The 18200-nt window shown below is 41.7% G+C and overlaps 1 protein-coding gene and 1 long non-coding RNA gene across 13 annotated transcripts in view; one reads left to right on the top strand and one right to left on the bottom strand.

Moving 5' to 3' along the window:
* Positions 1–18200, top strand: part of LOC109271134 (uncharacterized) — a 197022-nt gene that overhangs the window by 77034 nt on the left and 101788 nt on the right. The window lies entirely within an intron of this gene.
* Positions 1–18200, bottom strand: part of IRAG1 (inositol 1,4,5-triphosphate receptor associated 1) — a 119673-nt gene that overhangs the window by 34076 nt on the left and 67397 nt on the right. For 8 of the 12 annotated variants that reach the window (XM_019456303.2, XM_019456310.2, XM_019456304.2 and 5 more), the window contains 3 exons: positions 17444–18064; positions 15559–15637; positions 5282–5405 (listed from right to left, as the gene is read on the bottom strand). In XM_019456303.2, the coding sequence (XP_019311848.2) occupies positions 5282–5405; positions 15559–15637; positions 17444–18064 (824 nt within the window). The remainder of the gene's footprint in view (positions 1–5281; positions 5406–15558; positions 15638–17443; positions 18065–18200) is intronic. The other 4 variants (XM_019456299.2, XM_019456306.2, XM_019456301.2 and 1 more) reach the window with 1 other exon arrangement.

Genomic DNA, 18200 nt, shown 5'->3' with positions numbered 1-18200 from the left:
GTATGTGTGTATAAATGTATGTGTGTATATATTCACATATATATGACATCCACACATGTATATGTATAAATGTGTATATGTGTGCATGTATACATGTTTGTATATACATGACATCCACACTGAGTAGTCACTCAGAAGATTTAGCTATTATTATGACTAACTCATAGGCTTGTTGTAAAGACTCAGTAAGAAAATGCATATGCTATGTACTTTATAAACTGCACACATCTGAATAGCCTTTATAGTTTTGTGGGGGGGCTACTCAGGTCTGCAAAGCCAGGCCCTCCTCCTGTCTCTGAGGGTTGTGACAAGAGTGCAGGTGGGCCAGAGAACACAAGGTAGGAAAGAGTGGCCAGAGTTCCTCTCTACAGTGAGAACCGTCTCTACTGGGTGGAATTAGAGACGAGGCAAGAAAGTCCCAGCCAGCACAGAGGTGTCTTTCTGTGAGGTTCCTCTTCGTGTGTGGTTCCCACAGTTAGCCATCCTTTTGTCTGCACACTCACTCTGCTGCTGCTTCTCTTGCTGGTGACTAAAGCTAGTCCTGTTCTGAAACCCAGACAACGTAAATAATGCACAGGCCCTTTCCTGTGCTGGGGTGGGAGCACTGGGAGGGGTCCTACCAGCGTCACAGAACTTGGCAACAGAGCATGCCATCGATAAGATTCTCAGGAAACACAGCTTCCTCCTTTTGACGGGTGTGGAGGGACCCCAAGAGCAAAGGTAGGGGTCAGTTATCTCTGCAAGGGGCTGGTTCTCACCCCTGACAAAGGACTATGAGAGCCTTCCTGTGAGGATGAGGCAACAAGACCCCATCGCCATCAAGTCAGCAGAGTACAGAACATGGGACAAACAACTGCAAAGATGTTTGATGCTTACAATGCTTGTCACAACCCCACCCATCAAGCCCTTTCCTCTGAGGGCCAGCCAACATAATCTTGATTGTCATATAGAGCACATATTGCTTACACAAATTTATCAAAACTCACTGAGCTTGCCTTTGACTCCTGGCTTTATTTGGATAGTATATAAAATATACATATTTTCGTTATTAACCAAACTCATCTATTTTGATAATTTACTTTCTGCTTTTTTTTGCTATAGAACACAATTGTTTAAAATGTATAAAGCCCTGAGGACTCAGGGAAGTGTGATTCAAATTTAAAAAGCCACAAGACATGGCCAGCTCCTGGTGCAGAGAGCTATGTCTTATGAACTGGTATAGACAGCTAGGGGACAGAGCCATGGGTTTCCAAAAAAGACGGAAGCCCAGCAGATGACATACAAGGAGACTGGGGTGACATTGTCTGCCTCAGAATTCAAACTCCCTTAATAGACCTTAAAATAAAATCAAGGTTTTCTGTGAACCAGTCCCTACCAAACTCATCTTCCCATTTTCCAGACCCATTGGCCATTCTGTTCCTCAGACACACTCACTGTGGCCCCAGGACTTAGCATTTACTATTCTTTCCTTTTTCTCCCCACTCTCTTTCGTAATAGCTTTATTGAAATATAATCCATGTATCATAAAATTTACCCTTTAAAATTTAAAATTCAGTAATTTTTAATATATTCCCAGAATTGTACAACCATCAATCACTATAGTCAATTTTGGAACTTCATCATTCCAAAAAGAAACCCTGTATCCATTTGCAATCAAATCTCTATCTTCTCCAACCCCCATTCCCACCCCTAGGCAATTACTAATCTATTTCCTTACTCTATGGATTTCCCTATTCTGGAAATTTCATATAAATGGAATCATACAACATGTGGATTTTTGTGATTGGCTTCTTTCACTTAGCTTAATATTTTCAAGGTTTATTCTCGTGGTAGTATATATCAGTACTTCATTTTTGTGGCTGAATAATATCTCATTGAATGGGTATATCACATTTTATTTATTCATTCATCAGTTACTGGACATTTGGGTTATTTCCACTCTCAGGCCAATACGAAAATGCTGTTATTGAACATTTATAAGTTTTTGTGTAGAGGCATATTTTTATTTATTTATTTTTCTTATATACCCAGGAGTGGAATTGCTAGGCCACATGGAAATACATTTTTAACTTTTTGAAGAACTGACAAACTGTTATTCCAAAGGGGCTGCATCATTTTACTAAGGACTCTAATTTCTTCATGTCCTCACCAACACTTGTTATTGTCCATCTTTTTTATTATAGCCATTCTAGTAGATGTGAAATGGTATCTCATTAATATTTTGATTTGCATTTCCCTAATCTTCCCTAAAGATTAATGACACTGAGCATCTTTCCATGTGCTTATTTTTTGAAGAAGTGTCTACTTAAATCCTTTGCATTTAAAAAAAAATAGTATCTTTTCGGGGCACCTGGGTGGCTCAATCAGTTAAGCATGCAATTTCAGCTCAAGTCATCATTTCACAGTTCATGAGTTTAACCCCACATCAGGCTGTGTGCTGACAGCTCAGAGCCTGGAGCCTGCTTCAGATTCTGTGTCTCCCCCTCTCTTGTCCCTCCCCTGCTCACTCTCTGTCTCTCTGTCTCTCTCTCAAAAATAAATAAACATAAAAAAATAGTTATCTTTTTTATTGAGTTATGAGCATTCTTTATATATTCTGGAAACAAATCCCTCATCAAATACATGATTTGCAAATATTTTTTTACATTCTGTGGGTTGTCTTTTCATTTTCTTAATGATATTATTTGCATCATAAAAGTTTTTAATTTTATGAAATACTATTCATCTATTTTTTCTCTTGTTGCTTGTGTTTTTGTGTCATATCTAAGAAACAATGGACTAACCAACGTATTGAAGATTTCTTCATATGTTTTCTTCTAATTGTTTGATAGCATTAGCTTTTAAATTTTGGCCTATGGTTCATTTTGAGCTCATTTTTGTGTATTGTGTGAGGTAAAGTTATTCTAACTTTACTTTTTTGCATGTGGCTATCCTGTCATCCCAGCATCATTTGTTAAAATCACTGTGCTTTTTGTCTGGAAATCTTTGCATGGATGGCTTCATTTTGTCATCTGCATGTCTTAGGTTAATGGTTACTGTATCACTGGGGCCGTCCTTGACCCTTGAATGTTCCATTCCTTTGTCATCTCTGTATGTGCCTATATCATGGTCTTCTTAGCAGCTTTGCTATCTGAACTCATTCATTTAGTTACTTAAATATTATTTGTCTCCCCACCTAGGATGTAAGTGCCATGAGAACAGGGACTGTGTCTGCTTGTTCTCCATTATAATGTCTGGAATAAAATAGGCAATGAATATTTATTGATTAAATTCCTATTTATTGCTCCTATTGGTTTTTGACCCAGTAACATGTTCTCTTCACACTCTTGTTAATCAATCATTGACTGTGTCCCTAGTTTGTGTTCGGTCCCTGGTTTTTCTACTGAATTCATTCAACTTGCTGACTCCATGAGCTCCTTCTTTGTATGGTCCAGTCCCAACTCACATAGCCCACATAGATCATGAAACTAACTCTTTCATATTAAAACTCAAGTGTAATTTCCCCATATTTCTTCTGGAGGAAGGATTCTTAAACCTCTGTCTTCCCCCTGTTGGTCAATGTCTCACATGACTATTTGCCCATCTATTCCATCCTCCAAACCAGGGATAGAGAGTTCTGGGCCCAGCCAGTGGACTAAGTTGCACAGCCTCTATGAAGGCCAGGAGCAGGGAGCCTGATTTGGTGGTTGGAGCAGGAAGTTTGGGGATGGGCAATATGGCTATTGGCACAATGCATGAGAGCCACTGACCTCAATCTGAGAGTCTGGACCACATGCTCAGAAGCTGATCTTATTCACTGACTGTGCAGGCCCATGCAGGCTCTGTCTGGCCTCATTGTTGGTAGCTAGTAGCTGTTGACTTACTCAAGGAAAATAGAAGTGCTCAGTCTTCTTCTCCTGGGGAAGCTGAGGGAATTTAATTAGCTGGAGGTGTGTTCTAATGATACTAATTATTTTCAACTTTCCTGAGGAAAAGGAAGCCAATCACACCACTGACCAGCCTTGTTCACTACAGACAAGAGTATCAATGGTTGTTTTGGTAATTGTGACAGGCCCCTGGTATAGATGGAAAGGCATTGAGTCTGCAGTCAGCCCATGCTGAGTTCAATTCCTGACTCTGTCACTTGCTAGCATGTTTCTTTGCCTCTTTTTCCTCACTGAAGATGAATAAAATCTTCCTTTTCTGCTTCACTGGGTTGTCATAAACACCAAAAGACACCCAGCATATAAACATGCTCTGTAACCTGCAGTGCGCTCAGAGTGCTTCTCCTTTAGTTTCCTTCCTCTGGACAGCCCCTCTCTGCCTTCTATGAGATGAACTGGCCCAAGCCACGCCCTCCTCCAGCTGTGGATGCAGCCTGCTTCTGACTTGTTTCTGGCACTTTTCCTGATGCTGGCTTAGTCGCTAGGTCCTCTGAGTATTGCCCTGATGACTCTGTGTTTTAGGTGATGATGGTTTGCAGTTTGAACACATCACACTCCCTGGGTAAAACTTGTTTTCCTTTCATATTTACCCCCAAATCAGGGGGTTCTGTTATGTCTGAATGGTCCTCCTAATAGGCTTTCCCCCCAGTGCACTCCCACAACAGTTTAGTCTCCAGGTTGCTTGGGCTTGGCAGGATGCCTCAATTGCAGACACCCACCCAATTCTTACTGCTTAGTGGTACCCTCTCTTTTCTCCTTCATGCTCCAAACTATTTGCTTTTCAATCTAGTTATCAAGAGTCTGTCATGTGCTGACATGGTTTTAGGTCCCAGCTTGAACACTTTCTCCTTTAGCTAGTGCAGCACCCTACCAATGACAGAGCACTTATGACCTCTGTTGTATAGGTGAGAAGGTTGAGGCTTGGCAAGTGAAGTCACTTTCTCCCCACATGTGGAAGAACCTGGTAGGTTCCCCAAGCAACCCTTGTGTGGTTCCAAATGTTCTACATCTCTATCTATGCAGATATCAGACCTAGAATCTTTCAGTTATGGGTAAATGGTAGATGTCGAATTGAAACTATGTCTCCTGGCCCAAAGTCCACCACCCACTGCTGCCATTAGCCTCTGGTGATACCTCATGCCCCCACCTATGAAACCCACCTGCTCTTTGAGTTAGAACCACCTTACATAGCTTTTTATTATTCTTTTTATTTTGGATGAATTAGCCCTGTCTAGACCATGAGACTTTGACCTTTCTCGAGTCAAAAATCAAGGCTGGTGCTCCACTATGTCCCATCCAGAGACTAACACAGGGCCCACTCAATACAGGGTCTTATGCAACTTATGCCCTGATTTTACCTTCCAGGAAGAGATCTGTGGACCCGAAGTTTGCGCAGCAGCATGTCAGAAATATTGGGCATGACATCCAAGCCACTCTTTGACTCATCTTCCTCAATACCTGAGGAGTGTTCAGAAGGGAGCCCTGAAAAAAAAAGTGTTTAACTTATAAAATGTCTGAAATCACAGTAGCACTGTTGGCAACTTGCTTCAGTTTATAAGAACTAGTTATATGGCAGGGGCTTTGTAATTGTTATTTTATTTGCACAATGATCCAATGAGCTAGAACTTAATCATTTCATTTTATAGGTAGGTAAGCCAAGACTCAGCAAGTTTAGTAATTAATGTCACAAAACTAGTAAATGGTGTAGTCAGATTTTAAACCAATTTCATCTGCTTTAAATTCTAGTTCTTCCCATTGCTATCCACAGTACCAAGCAGGCTCTCATGTCTGGGTTTCAAGGTTGGTTTCTGACAACTGGAAGCTGGTTGCTCTTTGGCTATAATGTTTGGAAAAATCCCCTCTCTTTGGCAGGCTTCTCAGGAGGTTTGTTGCCCAACTATTCTTCCTCAAGTGAATTCAATGGTTCACTCATCTGTGTCCCACCTAGAAATCTGGTTCCATATCCCCATAGACAGAAATAGAAACAGGGTTTTTCCAGGGTAAGTTAGTTAGATCTTTTGCAGACCTCAGAAATTGATGCCTCGTAGTCAACAGAACCAATGAACAGCCTTTTGTTATCTCATAAAACTATCCTGGGGCTGTGCTCTGAAAGCAGAAAGAACAAACCAAGTATTCTCTTTCCCATAAATCTTTCTCCTGTTTGAAGACAGCTTTTGTACCTCTCTAAAACTTCCCTTCTCCAGGCTGTAGCCTTATTTCCCAACTGCTCATGGACTATGGACCACGGTTCCTAGATATCATCCCCTGCCTGCACACATTCTGGTTGTTGCTGTACCAGAGGCCCAGATGTGTCCTAACAAGCTCTTAGCTCAGAAAGATATTGGCAAATGTCCCTGGTATTGACATTTGTTATTCAGGCAGCATAGACTCGCTGTGCCTTATTATGGGCTCACAGTACATTTAGGATTACAAGCCTCAAATCTCTTTTACTAGAGCCAAATCAGGTATCTTCATCCCATACAATAGTTACTTTTTATTCGCATGCAGGACTTTATAGTTATCCATGTTCTACCATCTCTCATGGGTTTTGATGCAATAAGTTTTCAACCTGCTCAGTAATTTTCCAGAATTGTAGGCCAGGCTAGAGATCAGGACTATAGGCATACTTGTGGTAGCCATCTAAATGGAGCTTAGATTAGGAGTCATGTGAATTAGAAGCTTCTCCAAAGGAGACCATGCAGAGAGAAGAGGAGTTATAGTTTGGCTCAAAGTAAAGAATATTTAAGTATTTTGAGCTTTCCGATAACAGAACAGTGTTCAGGAGTTTTCTGACACTTCAGATATCCCAGCACTGTCTGAAGGGCCATCTGTCAGAAATGGGGTAGTTAGTGATTCTTCTTTGGATAAAAGATTGGACTAGATGTTATTTTAGTTACCTGTCATCTCTTGGGTTATGTCCCGGCACTTACTGCTTTCTGACATTTTCATGTAACAGACGGTAAACCCTGTGGTGCCTCTGGCCTCACTGTACCTTGGTGTATCCACACTGTACCCAGCAGAGCAATATTTAAGCACTGGACTCCTGAGAAATCTATATGATTGATTGAATCATACAAGATCTAATAATTGAGTGAAAGCCATACCAGGGGCTTTTGACTAGAGAAGTCTCCTATGTTGAGCCTCTCCTCCCCTACCAAAAAAAGTAACTAGCTATGGCCTTCTAGCCCTGCTAAGATGGCTGTCTGAAGGGTGATCCCAGAACTGGTAGGTCCTAGAACCAGCCACCCTCCTCCTGAACTCAACAAAAGTGACAATAACAAAAAATTTTAAAACCAACCATAAATATACCAGCAACTCTCAAATATAAGAAAAGTTAATAATCTTTTAAAATAATGGTTTGAGCAAACAAAACTTACTAGGAGTAAATGTAGAACTCCCACCCTTGATAGCCCTTTTTTCTTCCCTCAAAGAACCATTACTGAGAGGAAGATGTATGAAGGAAAATTCTGACAGTGTAATACCACAGAATGAGAAGGGAAGTGGACTGAGGGGGCTGAGCAGGCAGCCTCCATAGGAGAGTCAGAAAGTTTCTTCAGAGTGGAAGGATCTCAATACCACTACAACAATACTCCAACAAGAGAAAAATCTGCCTGTGCTGCTGTTTGCTTTTCTTACTGAGTAGGAAGGGAGAGGAAAGGCAGAATGATTGCACAGCATTCTACCAGAGCTGATTATCTCAAACAATGTGGAGGGATTTACCAGAAAGTAAGACAAAAGAAAAAATAAATAAAACAAGCCCATTCACTAAAGTGAGGGCAGGAGACATATGGAAAGCCCCAGTTGAAGCTGCCCTCCATCCCTGATCACCACTTCTGAGAAATAGCATAGTGGCCACACTCCTTGGATTTTGTCTGTTTTTTCCTTCCTCTGGCAAGGGAGTTAGAGTGGCTGCTGGGAATAGTTGCATCAAGTCTGGAAAATAAACACCTGGGCAGATTGTCTCTACAGTTCTACCCTGAATTGGGGAAATATCTACCACTACCCACCCAAAAGAATAAGATATACCGATAGAGTGGTATAATAAACTCACACGTTGAACTATGAACAAAGTTATAATAAAAGAGCAGAAACCAATCCCACGAACACCACTACCCACAACTCCATCTGAACTTCCCCTTTACCCTACCACCTAAGTAGTAACAAAGCAGACACAAAATACCCAGTCCTCAGCTAAACACTGCGGGAGAACAGAGATCTTAAATAAGGTAGGAAGGAGTCCATGAAAATTGACCTACACAATATTTCTCTAGGTAAAGAGAAAATCCAGGTGAAAATATTAATTTCAAAAAGAAATAAAATGAAAACAAATGGCATGGCACACATCCACAAATACTATAGTCAAAAGAGGAAGGAAAGAAGAGAGGAAGGTATAAAGGAAAGAAGACAGAAAACATGTAGGAAGGAGACAGATGTCTCCTGTGGAAGCATAGAGTTAAGAAACACATCAAAAATGCATTTTTGTGAAAAATTCTTTGACTCAGGAGAAGTTAGAACCTGAAGAAAAATGAAAATAGGAAATCAAAAGTGAGATAAGAGGATCACCCAAAGACGGAAGATTACAATTTGAAGAAATAAATCAAAGACTAAAATAACAGAACTAAGGAAAATTATAAAAATATAGAACTAATCAATATGCTGGAAATATGAAGGAATTAAACAGATATGGCCTCAAACTGAATTAGTAAGGAGGGTGGGGGAGATTGAGATGAATACAAGGAACACAAAGAAAGAAAGAATGAAGTATTTAGAGATGAAATAGTGGACCTGTAGTTGAGATATTGTTGAGAAATTTACAGAGATGTCTCTGAACTAGTGAACAAAACAAAAGGAACAAAGGACATATTCAAAGATATAAGAAAAAATTTCCTCAATTGAAGGAAAAGCTGAACTTGCAGATTGAAAGAACATGCCATGTAAAGGGGAAAAATATATATACGGATGAAGAAGTGCTTCTCCAGCTACCCTCACAGAAAGAGTAAGCCATCTACAGAGATAGGTGGAGGTTGAGGGGTACTAGAAATTAGCTGACCTCAGACTTCTCAACAACATTAAACACAGTGTAGCATCTACAAAGTTCTGAAGGAAAGAATGACCCAGAATTTAAAACCATCCAAGCTGTCCTTCAAGAATAAAGACAACAGTTTCAAACATGCTAGAATTCAGAAAACAGCATCTCTGAGCCCTGCTAGGAAAAATATTGACAATAAAATCCAGCTAAACAAGACATAAAACAAAATCATAAGCTTGGGAATGGCGAGCCATAGTAAAGGGATTGATGGTAAGCATTAAATCCTTTTACATGTAAGTTTAGGACTAAACAACTATGGAAATTATGGTTACAGAATGCAAGTAATTGTTACAACCTTGACAGTATAAAAATAATAATTTATCACGTGGAGATGGAAAGATAGGAAGAAATATGAAGGTGGGAAGTAGTGCTGTCATTTTCTTCTTTCCCTGCAGGAAATCAATAATCCCATTTTGAAACACGTAATGTGAGAGAAGTACCTCAATGACTCCAAGCTCTTGATGCATTTCATAACGTGTATTTTAAACTTTTAAAAACTAATCTCTATTTTCTGGAGGAAGAAATTACCAAAATTCAGCAAGTCCTATGGTTTCACTCCACTTTAATTCAAGTTCAATTAAATTTTCAAACTTTTTATCTAAAATAAGTACATCTAGCAATCTAGCATAATCTTCCATCTTTCTTCCTTCCTCATTTTGGGGGAAGAGGGCACTTAGTAAAAACTATTTTTATTCTCTTTATATTTTTCACTATTAGTTGAATATTTTGATAATGGACATGGGGTATTTTAGCAGTAAAATTATTTTTAAAATATCTGCCTATATTAGTTCATTCCAGTGAAAGCATTTGTTTCTGGCAATCTCCAGGCCTTAGAAAAGGCTTCTGATTAAAGATGCTCTGAGACCCAGGAAGATTCCCAAAGGGCCAAAGCTACTGGTTGGGGATAAACTTTCCTCAGATTGATCTTCTCAGGTTGGCCTTTTCTCTGACTGAGATCTGACAGCTCTGAGCTCAGACTGGGGGGAGGGGAGGTCTTAGAGCGACTTCCCACATCTCTCTCAACCTCCAGGTCCAGAGATCCAACCACCTCCTAGACGTTGCCACTTGGATCAGGATAATGAAAATGATTTCAACAGCCACAATTAATCAAACATCAGCTTGCATTAGATGTACTTTCTCATTCATTCCTTATAACAGCCTTGCAAAATAAATATTGCTAAGCTAATTTTCTGGGGAAACTGCAACCTAGGAAACTCAGGCTCAACTAAGTTAAGTAGATTCCCTAGTGTTCCAGCTAATTAGTGGTAGAACTGGGATGCAAAACTAGGTCTGTCAGACTGTGGCATCCAAATTGCTCTTCATGGGGACATCCGAATCCAAACTTGCTGTCTTCCTCCTCAAGTGAGCTCTTCCTCCTGCGCTCCCATCCTGATTAATGACATCATCACCCCCTTGGCCATGCAGACACATACCTGGTGGTCTTTCTGGTCTCCCCCTTTGCCCATCCTCACCAGTCCTGCCACACTGACCTCCAAATAGCTCTCAAACCTGTCCCTCCCATGTTCCCTCCTGTCCATCTCAGTCTACAGTCTTGTCACCTCTCACCACACTGTTTCCATACCCTCTTACCAGTCTCCCTGCCTTCAGTCTCTCCCATTTCAAGCCAGCTTTCACAATCTGTCTAGAAGAATTATTCTCAAGCTCAACTTTGATCCTGATGCTTCCTTATCTGCAGGTTTCTCTGGGGTCCTGAATAAAGTTTAAACTCATTAATTGTCCCTTAAAGCCCTCACCCTCCACCCTTGCTGCCCATCTCACTAGGACACATGACCCACATTTGGTTCACATGCGATTCCTTCTGTTCCCAGAACATACCAAGCACTAGAAAATGCCTGTGTGCCTTTGCTCCTGCTGTTCCCTCTGCCTGGGAGGCCCCTCTTTTCCTCAGCTCAAAGCTGCTCCTCCTGGAATCCAACCCTGACTCACTTACCCCTACTAAGTTGGCTGCTTCTTCCTCTGTGTTCCTGGATACTTTGTGTTGTTGAAATCTTAACACAATGTATTATAGTTACATTGTCTATCTTTGCATTTCCTCTCCTGGAAGGTGAGAGTAGGCTCATTCATTTTTTCAACATTTATTGAGTGCTTACTGTGTTCCAGGCAATGGGCTTGTAGCTAGGGATATAATGCTGAGCAAAACAGACAGGTCACTGTTCTCTGGGAGCTTGTTACCTAGTGGGACAGAGATTAATTAGAGAAATACTAAAACACTACATTTCATACTATGGTAGGTTTTATAAGAGAGAAGGATCTGGGGGTGCTGGAAAAGTCTTCTCTAGAAAAGTGACATTTGAGCAGAAATCTAAGAGTCTAAATCTAAAGAATGGGAGTTTATTAGGCAAAGAGGGTGAGAGGAAGAACATTCCAGGTAGAGGGGACAGCCTGTGCCAAGCCTAAGAAGAAGGGGGAATGAGTTGCTGAAGAAAGTCCAAGACGTTGAGAGTGAAAAGGAGAGTGGCCCTCAAAGATGTGGGGGAGGGGAACAGGGTTAATGACAATGGTCCTTGTAGATCCTACTAAGGATTCCAGTGCTCATTCTAAGAGCATAATGAAGGCCTCTGAAGATGCTAGACTGGATTTGCATTTTAGAGATTCCTCTGGCTGAGTGTGGACAGTGGATTGAGCTGGGTGAGGAGGTCAGGAATGTCGAAGGGATAGGAGGTTGTTGAGGTAGCTGAGGGGATTAATAATGACAGCCAGGAAAAGGCCCTCTTGTGGACAGCAGGGCCTGAGCCTTTTTCACCTCTGCATTCCCAGCATGCAGCCTGGGAACTAGCCAACAGTCAGCCTCACATCTTTGGCTTGAAATGACCTGCAAGTGATCAGGACAATATTATCAAATGCCTAGCCTAGTACCTGAGATGTAATAATTACCCTAGTTATAGTAATTGTGCCAGTTAGTCACTGTAGTAATCCCTCTACCATTTGTTAATATACAAGGAACATGTATAGTAGCAAGCAGCATTCATTTATGCCACTAATTATCAGCTAGGAAAATATCATGAAGAAAAGAGTCTTCTTCATAAACAAGCAAAATTATAAATCACATAGAATGTGTCCCAATAAGAGAAATGGGAGACCTGTACAAGAACATCAAATCTTTTAGAGGAAAAATAAAGGAATACTCAATAGAGGGACAAACCATATATTTGAGTGAGAAGTAAATGTTTTCAAAGTAAGTAATTTAAAAGTCTATAAACTGTAAAAACAAACAAAACTAGGACAGTTCTTCTGAATCCAATGTGTAGCATTAGAGCAATCACAATTAAAATCTTGTATAAAATGGCATAAATTTCACTTAAAGAAATAGGTAGGTAGGTATAAAATGGTATAAATTTCACTTAGAGAAATAGGTAGGTAAGAAGAGGTAAGGTAGGTAAGAAATAGGTATAGGCAAAACTAGAAAAGACTTGTAATCCTTGAATCTTAGATTAAAGTTAAGAGCCTTCTGAGGTCCTCTCTAGTCCAAGAGGGAACAGAGGTTGAAGAACATATTTGTTTTTTTAAAAAATTTTTAAATATTTTTATTTATTTTTGAGACAGAGACAGAGCATGAGCAGGGGAGGGGCAGAGAGAGGGAGACACAGAATCCAAAGCAGGCTCCAGGCTCTGAGCTGTCAGCATAGAACCTGATGCAGGGCTCGAACTATGGACTGTGAGATCATGACCTGAGCTGAAGTTGGACACTTAACCGACTGAGCCACTCAGGCGCCCCAGAAGAACATATTTAAAGACCCATCAGCTGGTTCCTGGAGTGGGACATTAACTCAGATCTCCTGACTTTTTGTCCGGTTGTTCTTTCCATTATTTCACACTGAATCTTTATATCTAGAATATAATGAATATTCTGAGAAAGAAGATCAATGAGAGAAAAGTAACCTCACTACATACTAGAACATATTATATGGCAGCAGTAAGTAAAATGGTACAGTACTGATCAGAATAAAACAGAATCAAGGGCCCAGCACTAGTATTTGGTATATATATACACAAAGAATATAGTATATGATGGTCTAAGCCACAAAACAACAAGAAATATACATACTATCAAAATATTATTGAGGTAATAGGATCTTAAATCTCCAAATACCTAATATCTTAAAATAAGTTTCACAGGTATTAGCAAAAAATAGATCAAACTGTAAACTATTAGAAAATGGATTTGCTATCCCAATTAAGAAGAAATAATTTAAAAAAATTTTTATGTTTATTTATTTTCAACAGAGAGAGAGAGACAGAATATGAGCGGGGGAGGGGCAGAGAGAGAGGGAGACACAGAATCTGAAACGGGCTCCAGGCTCTGAGCTGTCAGCACAGAGCCCGACACGGGGCTTGAACTCACAGACCACAAGATCATGACCTGAGCCGAAGTCAGACGCTCAACCGACTGAGCCACCCAGGCGCCCCAAGGAGAAATAATTTTTTATAATGATTTTAATAATGGAAGACTTCTCAAAGGAAAAGACAGGCAAAGATGATTATGAGAACTTTATAATTTCTCTGCAATAACAAAACTCGTTAAATGAAAAATGTTAGAATGAAAAAGTATTGAGAAAAATACAAATCCGACAAGAAGATATAAGATTTGTAAATATTTATGCACCCAACATAAGACAAATATTAGCAGACCTAAAGGGAGAAATTTTCAGCACTTCAATAATAGTAAGGGACTTTAATACCCTCGCTTTCATCAATGGTTAGATGATCAATCTAAAAAAGTCTTATTTTCTGAAAATCAATAAGGAAACATTGGCCTTACATGACACGTTAGACCAGTTGGACCTAACAGATATACACAGAACATTCCACTCAAAAGCAATAGAATATATATTCTCCTCGTGTGCACATAGAGCATTCTCCAGGATAGATCATATGTTAGGGCACAAAACGAGTCTCAAATTTAAGAAGACTGAAATTATATCAAGCATATTTTCCAATAATAATGGTATGAAACTAGAAATCAATTACAAGAAAAAAAAATATAGTCAATGAAAGGTTAATATCTATAAAGTTTACATATATTACCAACAAAAAAGAAACAAACCAACAAAAAACCTAGGCCCAAATGGACACTTGGATAAAGAGATGAAAAGCTAACCTACCCAATAAGAAAAAACAGAGTAAATAAATATTTAAAATGTTTAAATTTGAACTTGCTTGCTGGCAAATTAATTGAAGTGATAGCAAAGTGGCATTTATTGAGTATCTGGTTCTTACTATATTCTGGCGCATAAGGAATAAAAGCAAAGCAAAGTCAATTGCTGGTAGTTCTTAGGAGGAAGAGTCCTCACTCAGTCTTTGCAGGTAGCATTCCACATTGGAAGCAATTTAGTAAATGCAAATGTTTCTATGCTTTGACCCAATGAATCTCAAGCCTGAGAATTTATCCCAAGAGAGTAACTTGAAGGAAGAAAGAAAAAACTACAGGTACCAAGTTGTTTAAAGTAGGGTGGTTAATCATAGTTAAAAGAACTATAAACATCTAAAATACCCAATAATACACCCATCAAATGATAAATAAAAGGACAAGCCAAAATATATGGAATTGGTTATGAAATAAGTTTTAAAAGTAGAAATAGGCAATTATATCTACACAATCAAACCAATTGTGAAAAAATTGTAAATACTGGAAAGAATAAAAATTGCTTTTTTCAGAATTTATGGGGTTTTGAATCTTTTCCTAGTGTTTTGAATCTTCTTTAATAAGCAAATTAAAAACTAAAAGTAGAAAAGTATACTTTTCCAGAGATTTCCTCTACAGATGGTTAATTTTTTGAATATAGTACTTTAAAAAATTGTTGGAAATTTTACTTCTGAGAATCTTGTTAATGTTGAATAGGTTGGTGTTAGTTAACTATATTTCAGATCAGGGCCTCCAACATGGTTGTGGCACCCTGGACATGCTCACACAACAATCCTTAGGCAGAAAGCTTCTGTGCTGAGACTAACCACAGGTAGCAAAACCCATAGAAGAGGTGAGCCAGGAGAAAGGGGGATGGGAGGGAGGCAAGAGACCCAAAGTCTTATTTTCTGAAAATGAGTCTGGCAGAGTAGGTAGGTGGGGACTTGAAGGGCCAGGGAGGAAAGGGTTGGGGTCTGTACTTTATGGTGACAGTAAATTAGAAAGCAAGAGATGACTCTGATGTATTGAAAAGAGGAACCGTTCTATTTGGGTAGCTTCCTGGGTGTGAGAGGAAAAGGAAGTGTCAAAAGTTCAGGCCTGGGTCACCCTTCCAGGCCCACTAAGTGCTAACAAGGCTCAGAGAGGACTGGCGGGGTCCGGAAGCAGGGGGTTGGTTGGAAGGAGACAAGTTTAGAAGTTTCCTGAGTAGGCAGGAAACATAATCTGATTCATTCATTTATCTGCAAGTATTTACTGAGGGCCTGCTCTCTGTTTGGCCCACACTTGCCAATGGGACAAAGGCCCTGACAGGAAGTCTAGTATTTACACATTCACCTTCTTTGATCTGGTGAAAATGAATCCAGCACTGGCCTGAGAAGAGCATCTGCCCCGACCACACCTACCTTTTTCCTGCTCAGCTGCTTCGCTAAGGTCTGGAAGCTTGAGCCCCACTAAGTTCTGATTTCTCATCAGGATGTGCTCCTTTTTAAGAAAAGAAGAAAACAACATTTTGGATGATAACATCAGGCTGAACTCATCTCTCGGTTCTGTCTTTGGGCCTGTGTTCACTCAGCTTCATGTGGGAGGTAGTAAGGGCAGCCTCAAAGGTGGTTGGACAGTCATAAAGTGGTGACATATGAAAGGCACCTGGAAGACTGCTCCTCTCCCAGCCTATAAAGGTGCCTGAAAACCCACCATTAGCACCACATTCCTTGAGTTAAGAATTGTCCTTGACATGGTCTGACTTTTAAATAAGCCTGTGGGCCTCTGGGCAAATGCTCCAGCCACACTGTGGCTGAGAGCTATACAACAAACAGAAGCAGATCCCAGGACTCTGGGGACAGGATTGTCCCCTAGATGTGTATGAAGCTCCCGCTGGAAATGATCTTTCTTGAGCTCATGACTGTGCTTTGAGCTGGCTAGAGCCTCTAGCCCTGCTGTTTAGGGCAGTGAATGCCCACTCCCAGGAATTACAACTTCTCTCCCAGTTCCCCAGTGGCCTGTTATGCCATCCCTTGAGTTGTTAAACTCTCCAGACAAATGAGGCCTGAGAATTGCCACCCCACTATACTGCCTGGGGCCACAGCAGTCAAAGTCCAGGAGAGATGGGGATGCCAACCACATGTATATGGCACAGGTAGGCTCACACCTGCTCCAAGTCAATCAGCACCAGACCAGCACTTCCAATGTCTGACAGATTTCCTCGCCCCTTATTGTGCTTACAAAGGGATCTTCAGTCTCACGTATAGCAGGGGCCACTTGAGTGGTTTAGCCCCTGCGTAAAGAAGGAAGGGAAGGGGCCAGCAGAGGGTGCTCATAGCCCAAATGAAAGTAATTGGCCAGGGCCCTTTACCTGTTTCCTTAGCAGCTCCCCAGAACATTCAATTCAGAGCCTTGTGGAAAGTTTCTGAATAGCAATGAAGATTTCTGAATAGGACATGTTGCAATGTGTCCCTGCTAGCACAGAAACCTCCTCTCTTGTGCTTGACCACTATCAGATACCTCTTTTCCTTCCCCATCTCACACCCATTCTGCAGGGGAGCCAGGAGAGCCTTGTCCAGTTCCGGCCATGAGGGTGCCAGGTCCCACCCCGTGGAATCCCAGTTGCCTTGACCTGAGGCCCGGGTTGGCCCTTAACCTCTTCTTGCCCCCACACCCTGTTTCTGTCCCCTACATCGCTGGACACTCCCAATATCCCCCTGCACAGGGTGACAGCCCCATGAGAGACTACTGTGCCTAGTTTGGTGGCCAGTGAAAGTTGGGGACGTCACAGACATTGGAAGAAATTCACCACAGGGGGAGCAGTCCCTCATGGCCATCATTATCCTTGAAGATGGATTTGAGGCCCTTTGTTAACAGGCATCAGGAAGGAAAGCTGGGGGGCCTGGCAAAGGGAAAAGCTATTCCGTCCTTGCCTATCCCAGGCCTAGGCATGACAAGGTGCTCCATCAAGGGCTTCCTGTTTATGAGCTTCCAGCTCTGGCTGGAGAGGAAAACACAGCCCAGTCCTGAGGGCCCATGTGCCCCTCCATATAACTGCCTTAAAATGTGGCTTAAAATGTGGCTTTGTGTGGCAACTATATCCCACACTCACTCACCTGAAACTGGCATTTATGAAGAAGGGGCTATAGAGTGGGTCTGATTTATCAGGGTAGGGAAGTTTAGGGCCCTATAAGGCCCAAGTCCAGGCCAGAGCTACCTTGCCCCAAGTCCAGCTTGGCCCAGAGATCTGAACCTCAGGAAGGACCTGGAGTGTACACCCTGCCCAGCTGGCCCTCAGGAACCCACCTCTCGGAGCTTAGTCAGTTTCTGCATCCTCACTGGCTGCACTTGTATCTGAAAGTCTTTGAGTCCAGGTGCCTTGGCCAGCTTGCTGCCAGCTTTGCCCGAAAAACGCTTCTCTTCCTCTGCCAGAGGCAGCTTGGCAAGCACTTTCTGCAGCCGGGGGCCAGGTTCTTCAGGACCACTGTCCCAGGAGACCCCCCTCAATAGGGGTGGCCGAGAAGCAGGAGACCGCAGCTCAGCTTTGGAGCCAAACTTTGACCCTGTCGGCTCTCCAGCTGTACCTTTTTCCTGGGGGGCCAGGGGAGCTGCCCCTCCAGAACCCTGGGTTGGACCTCTAGGCAGAGGGTTGCCCTCCCTGGCTGTCTTCAGAAGCACCTTTCCCAGGTCATTTTCAGCAGGACCAGGCTGAGGGCTATTCAAGGCCATTTTCCCACCACTGCCTATGCTGGAAGCTGAGCCCTTGTGTGTGGCCTCAGAGCACTGGAGGGGATCACAGTTTTCCTTTTGTTCAATTGCAATTTCTTTGGACTTCTCAGTTGTGGGAGAACGAGGAGTCAGCCTGCCCTGAGACACTTTCCTCTGGTCATTCTGCTTCCGGTCAGCTAGCCCTTTGGAGACATTCTTCTGAAAGAGACAAGGTAGAGCTAGGACTATAGAGGCAGGCTAGAGAGGAAAGAGGTGTGGCCGCTTCCACTGTGAGGCCTCTGCCCCCACAGACCTGCTAAGGTGCCTGTGTGTATGTGTGCCTGTGTGTGCACTA

Source organism: Panthera pardus, unplaced genomic scaffold (genome assembly GCF_024362965.1).
Source record: "Panthera pardus isolate Hobbes unplaced genomic scaffold, ASM2436296v1 HiC_scaffold_12, whole genome shotgun sequence".
In the NCBI taxonomy this organism is placed as follows: domain Eukaryota; kingdom Metazoa; phylum Chordata; class Mammalia; order Carnivora; family Felidae; genus Panthera; species Panthera pardus.
This window is presented reverse-complemented; position numbering and strand designations above follow the sequence as displayed.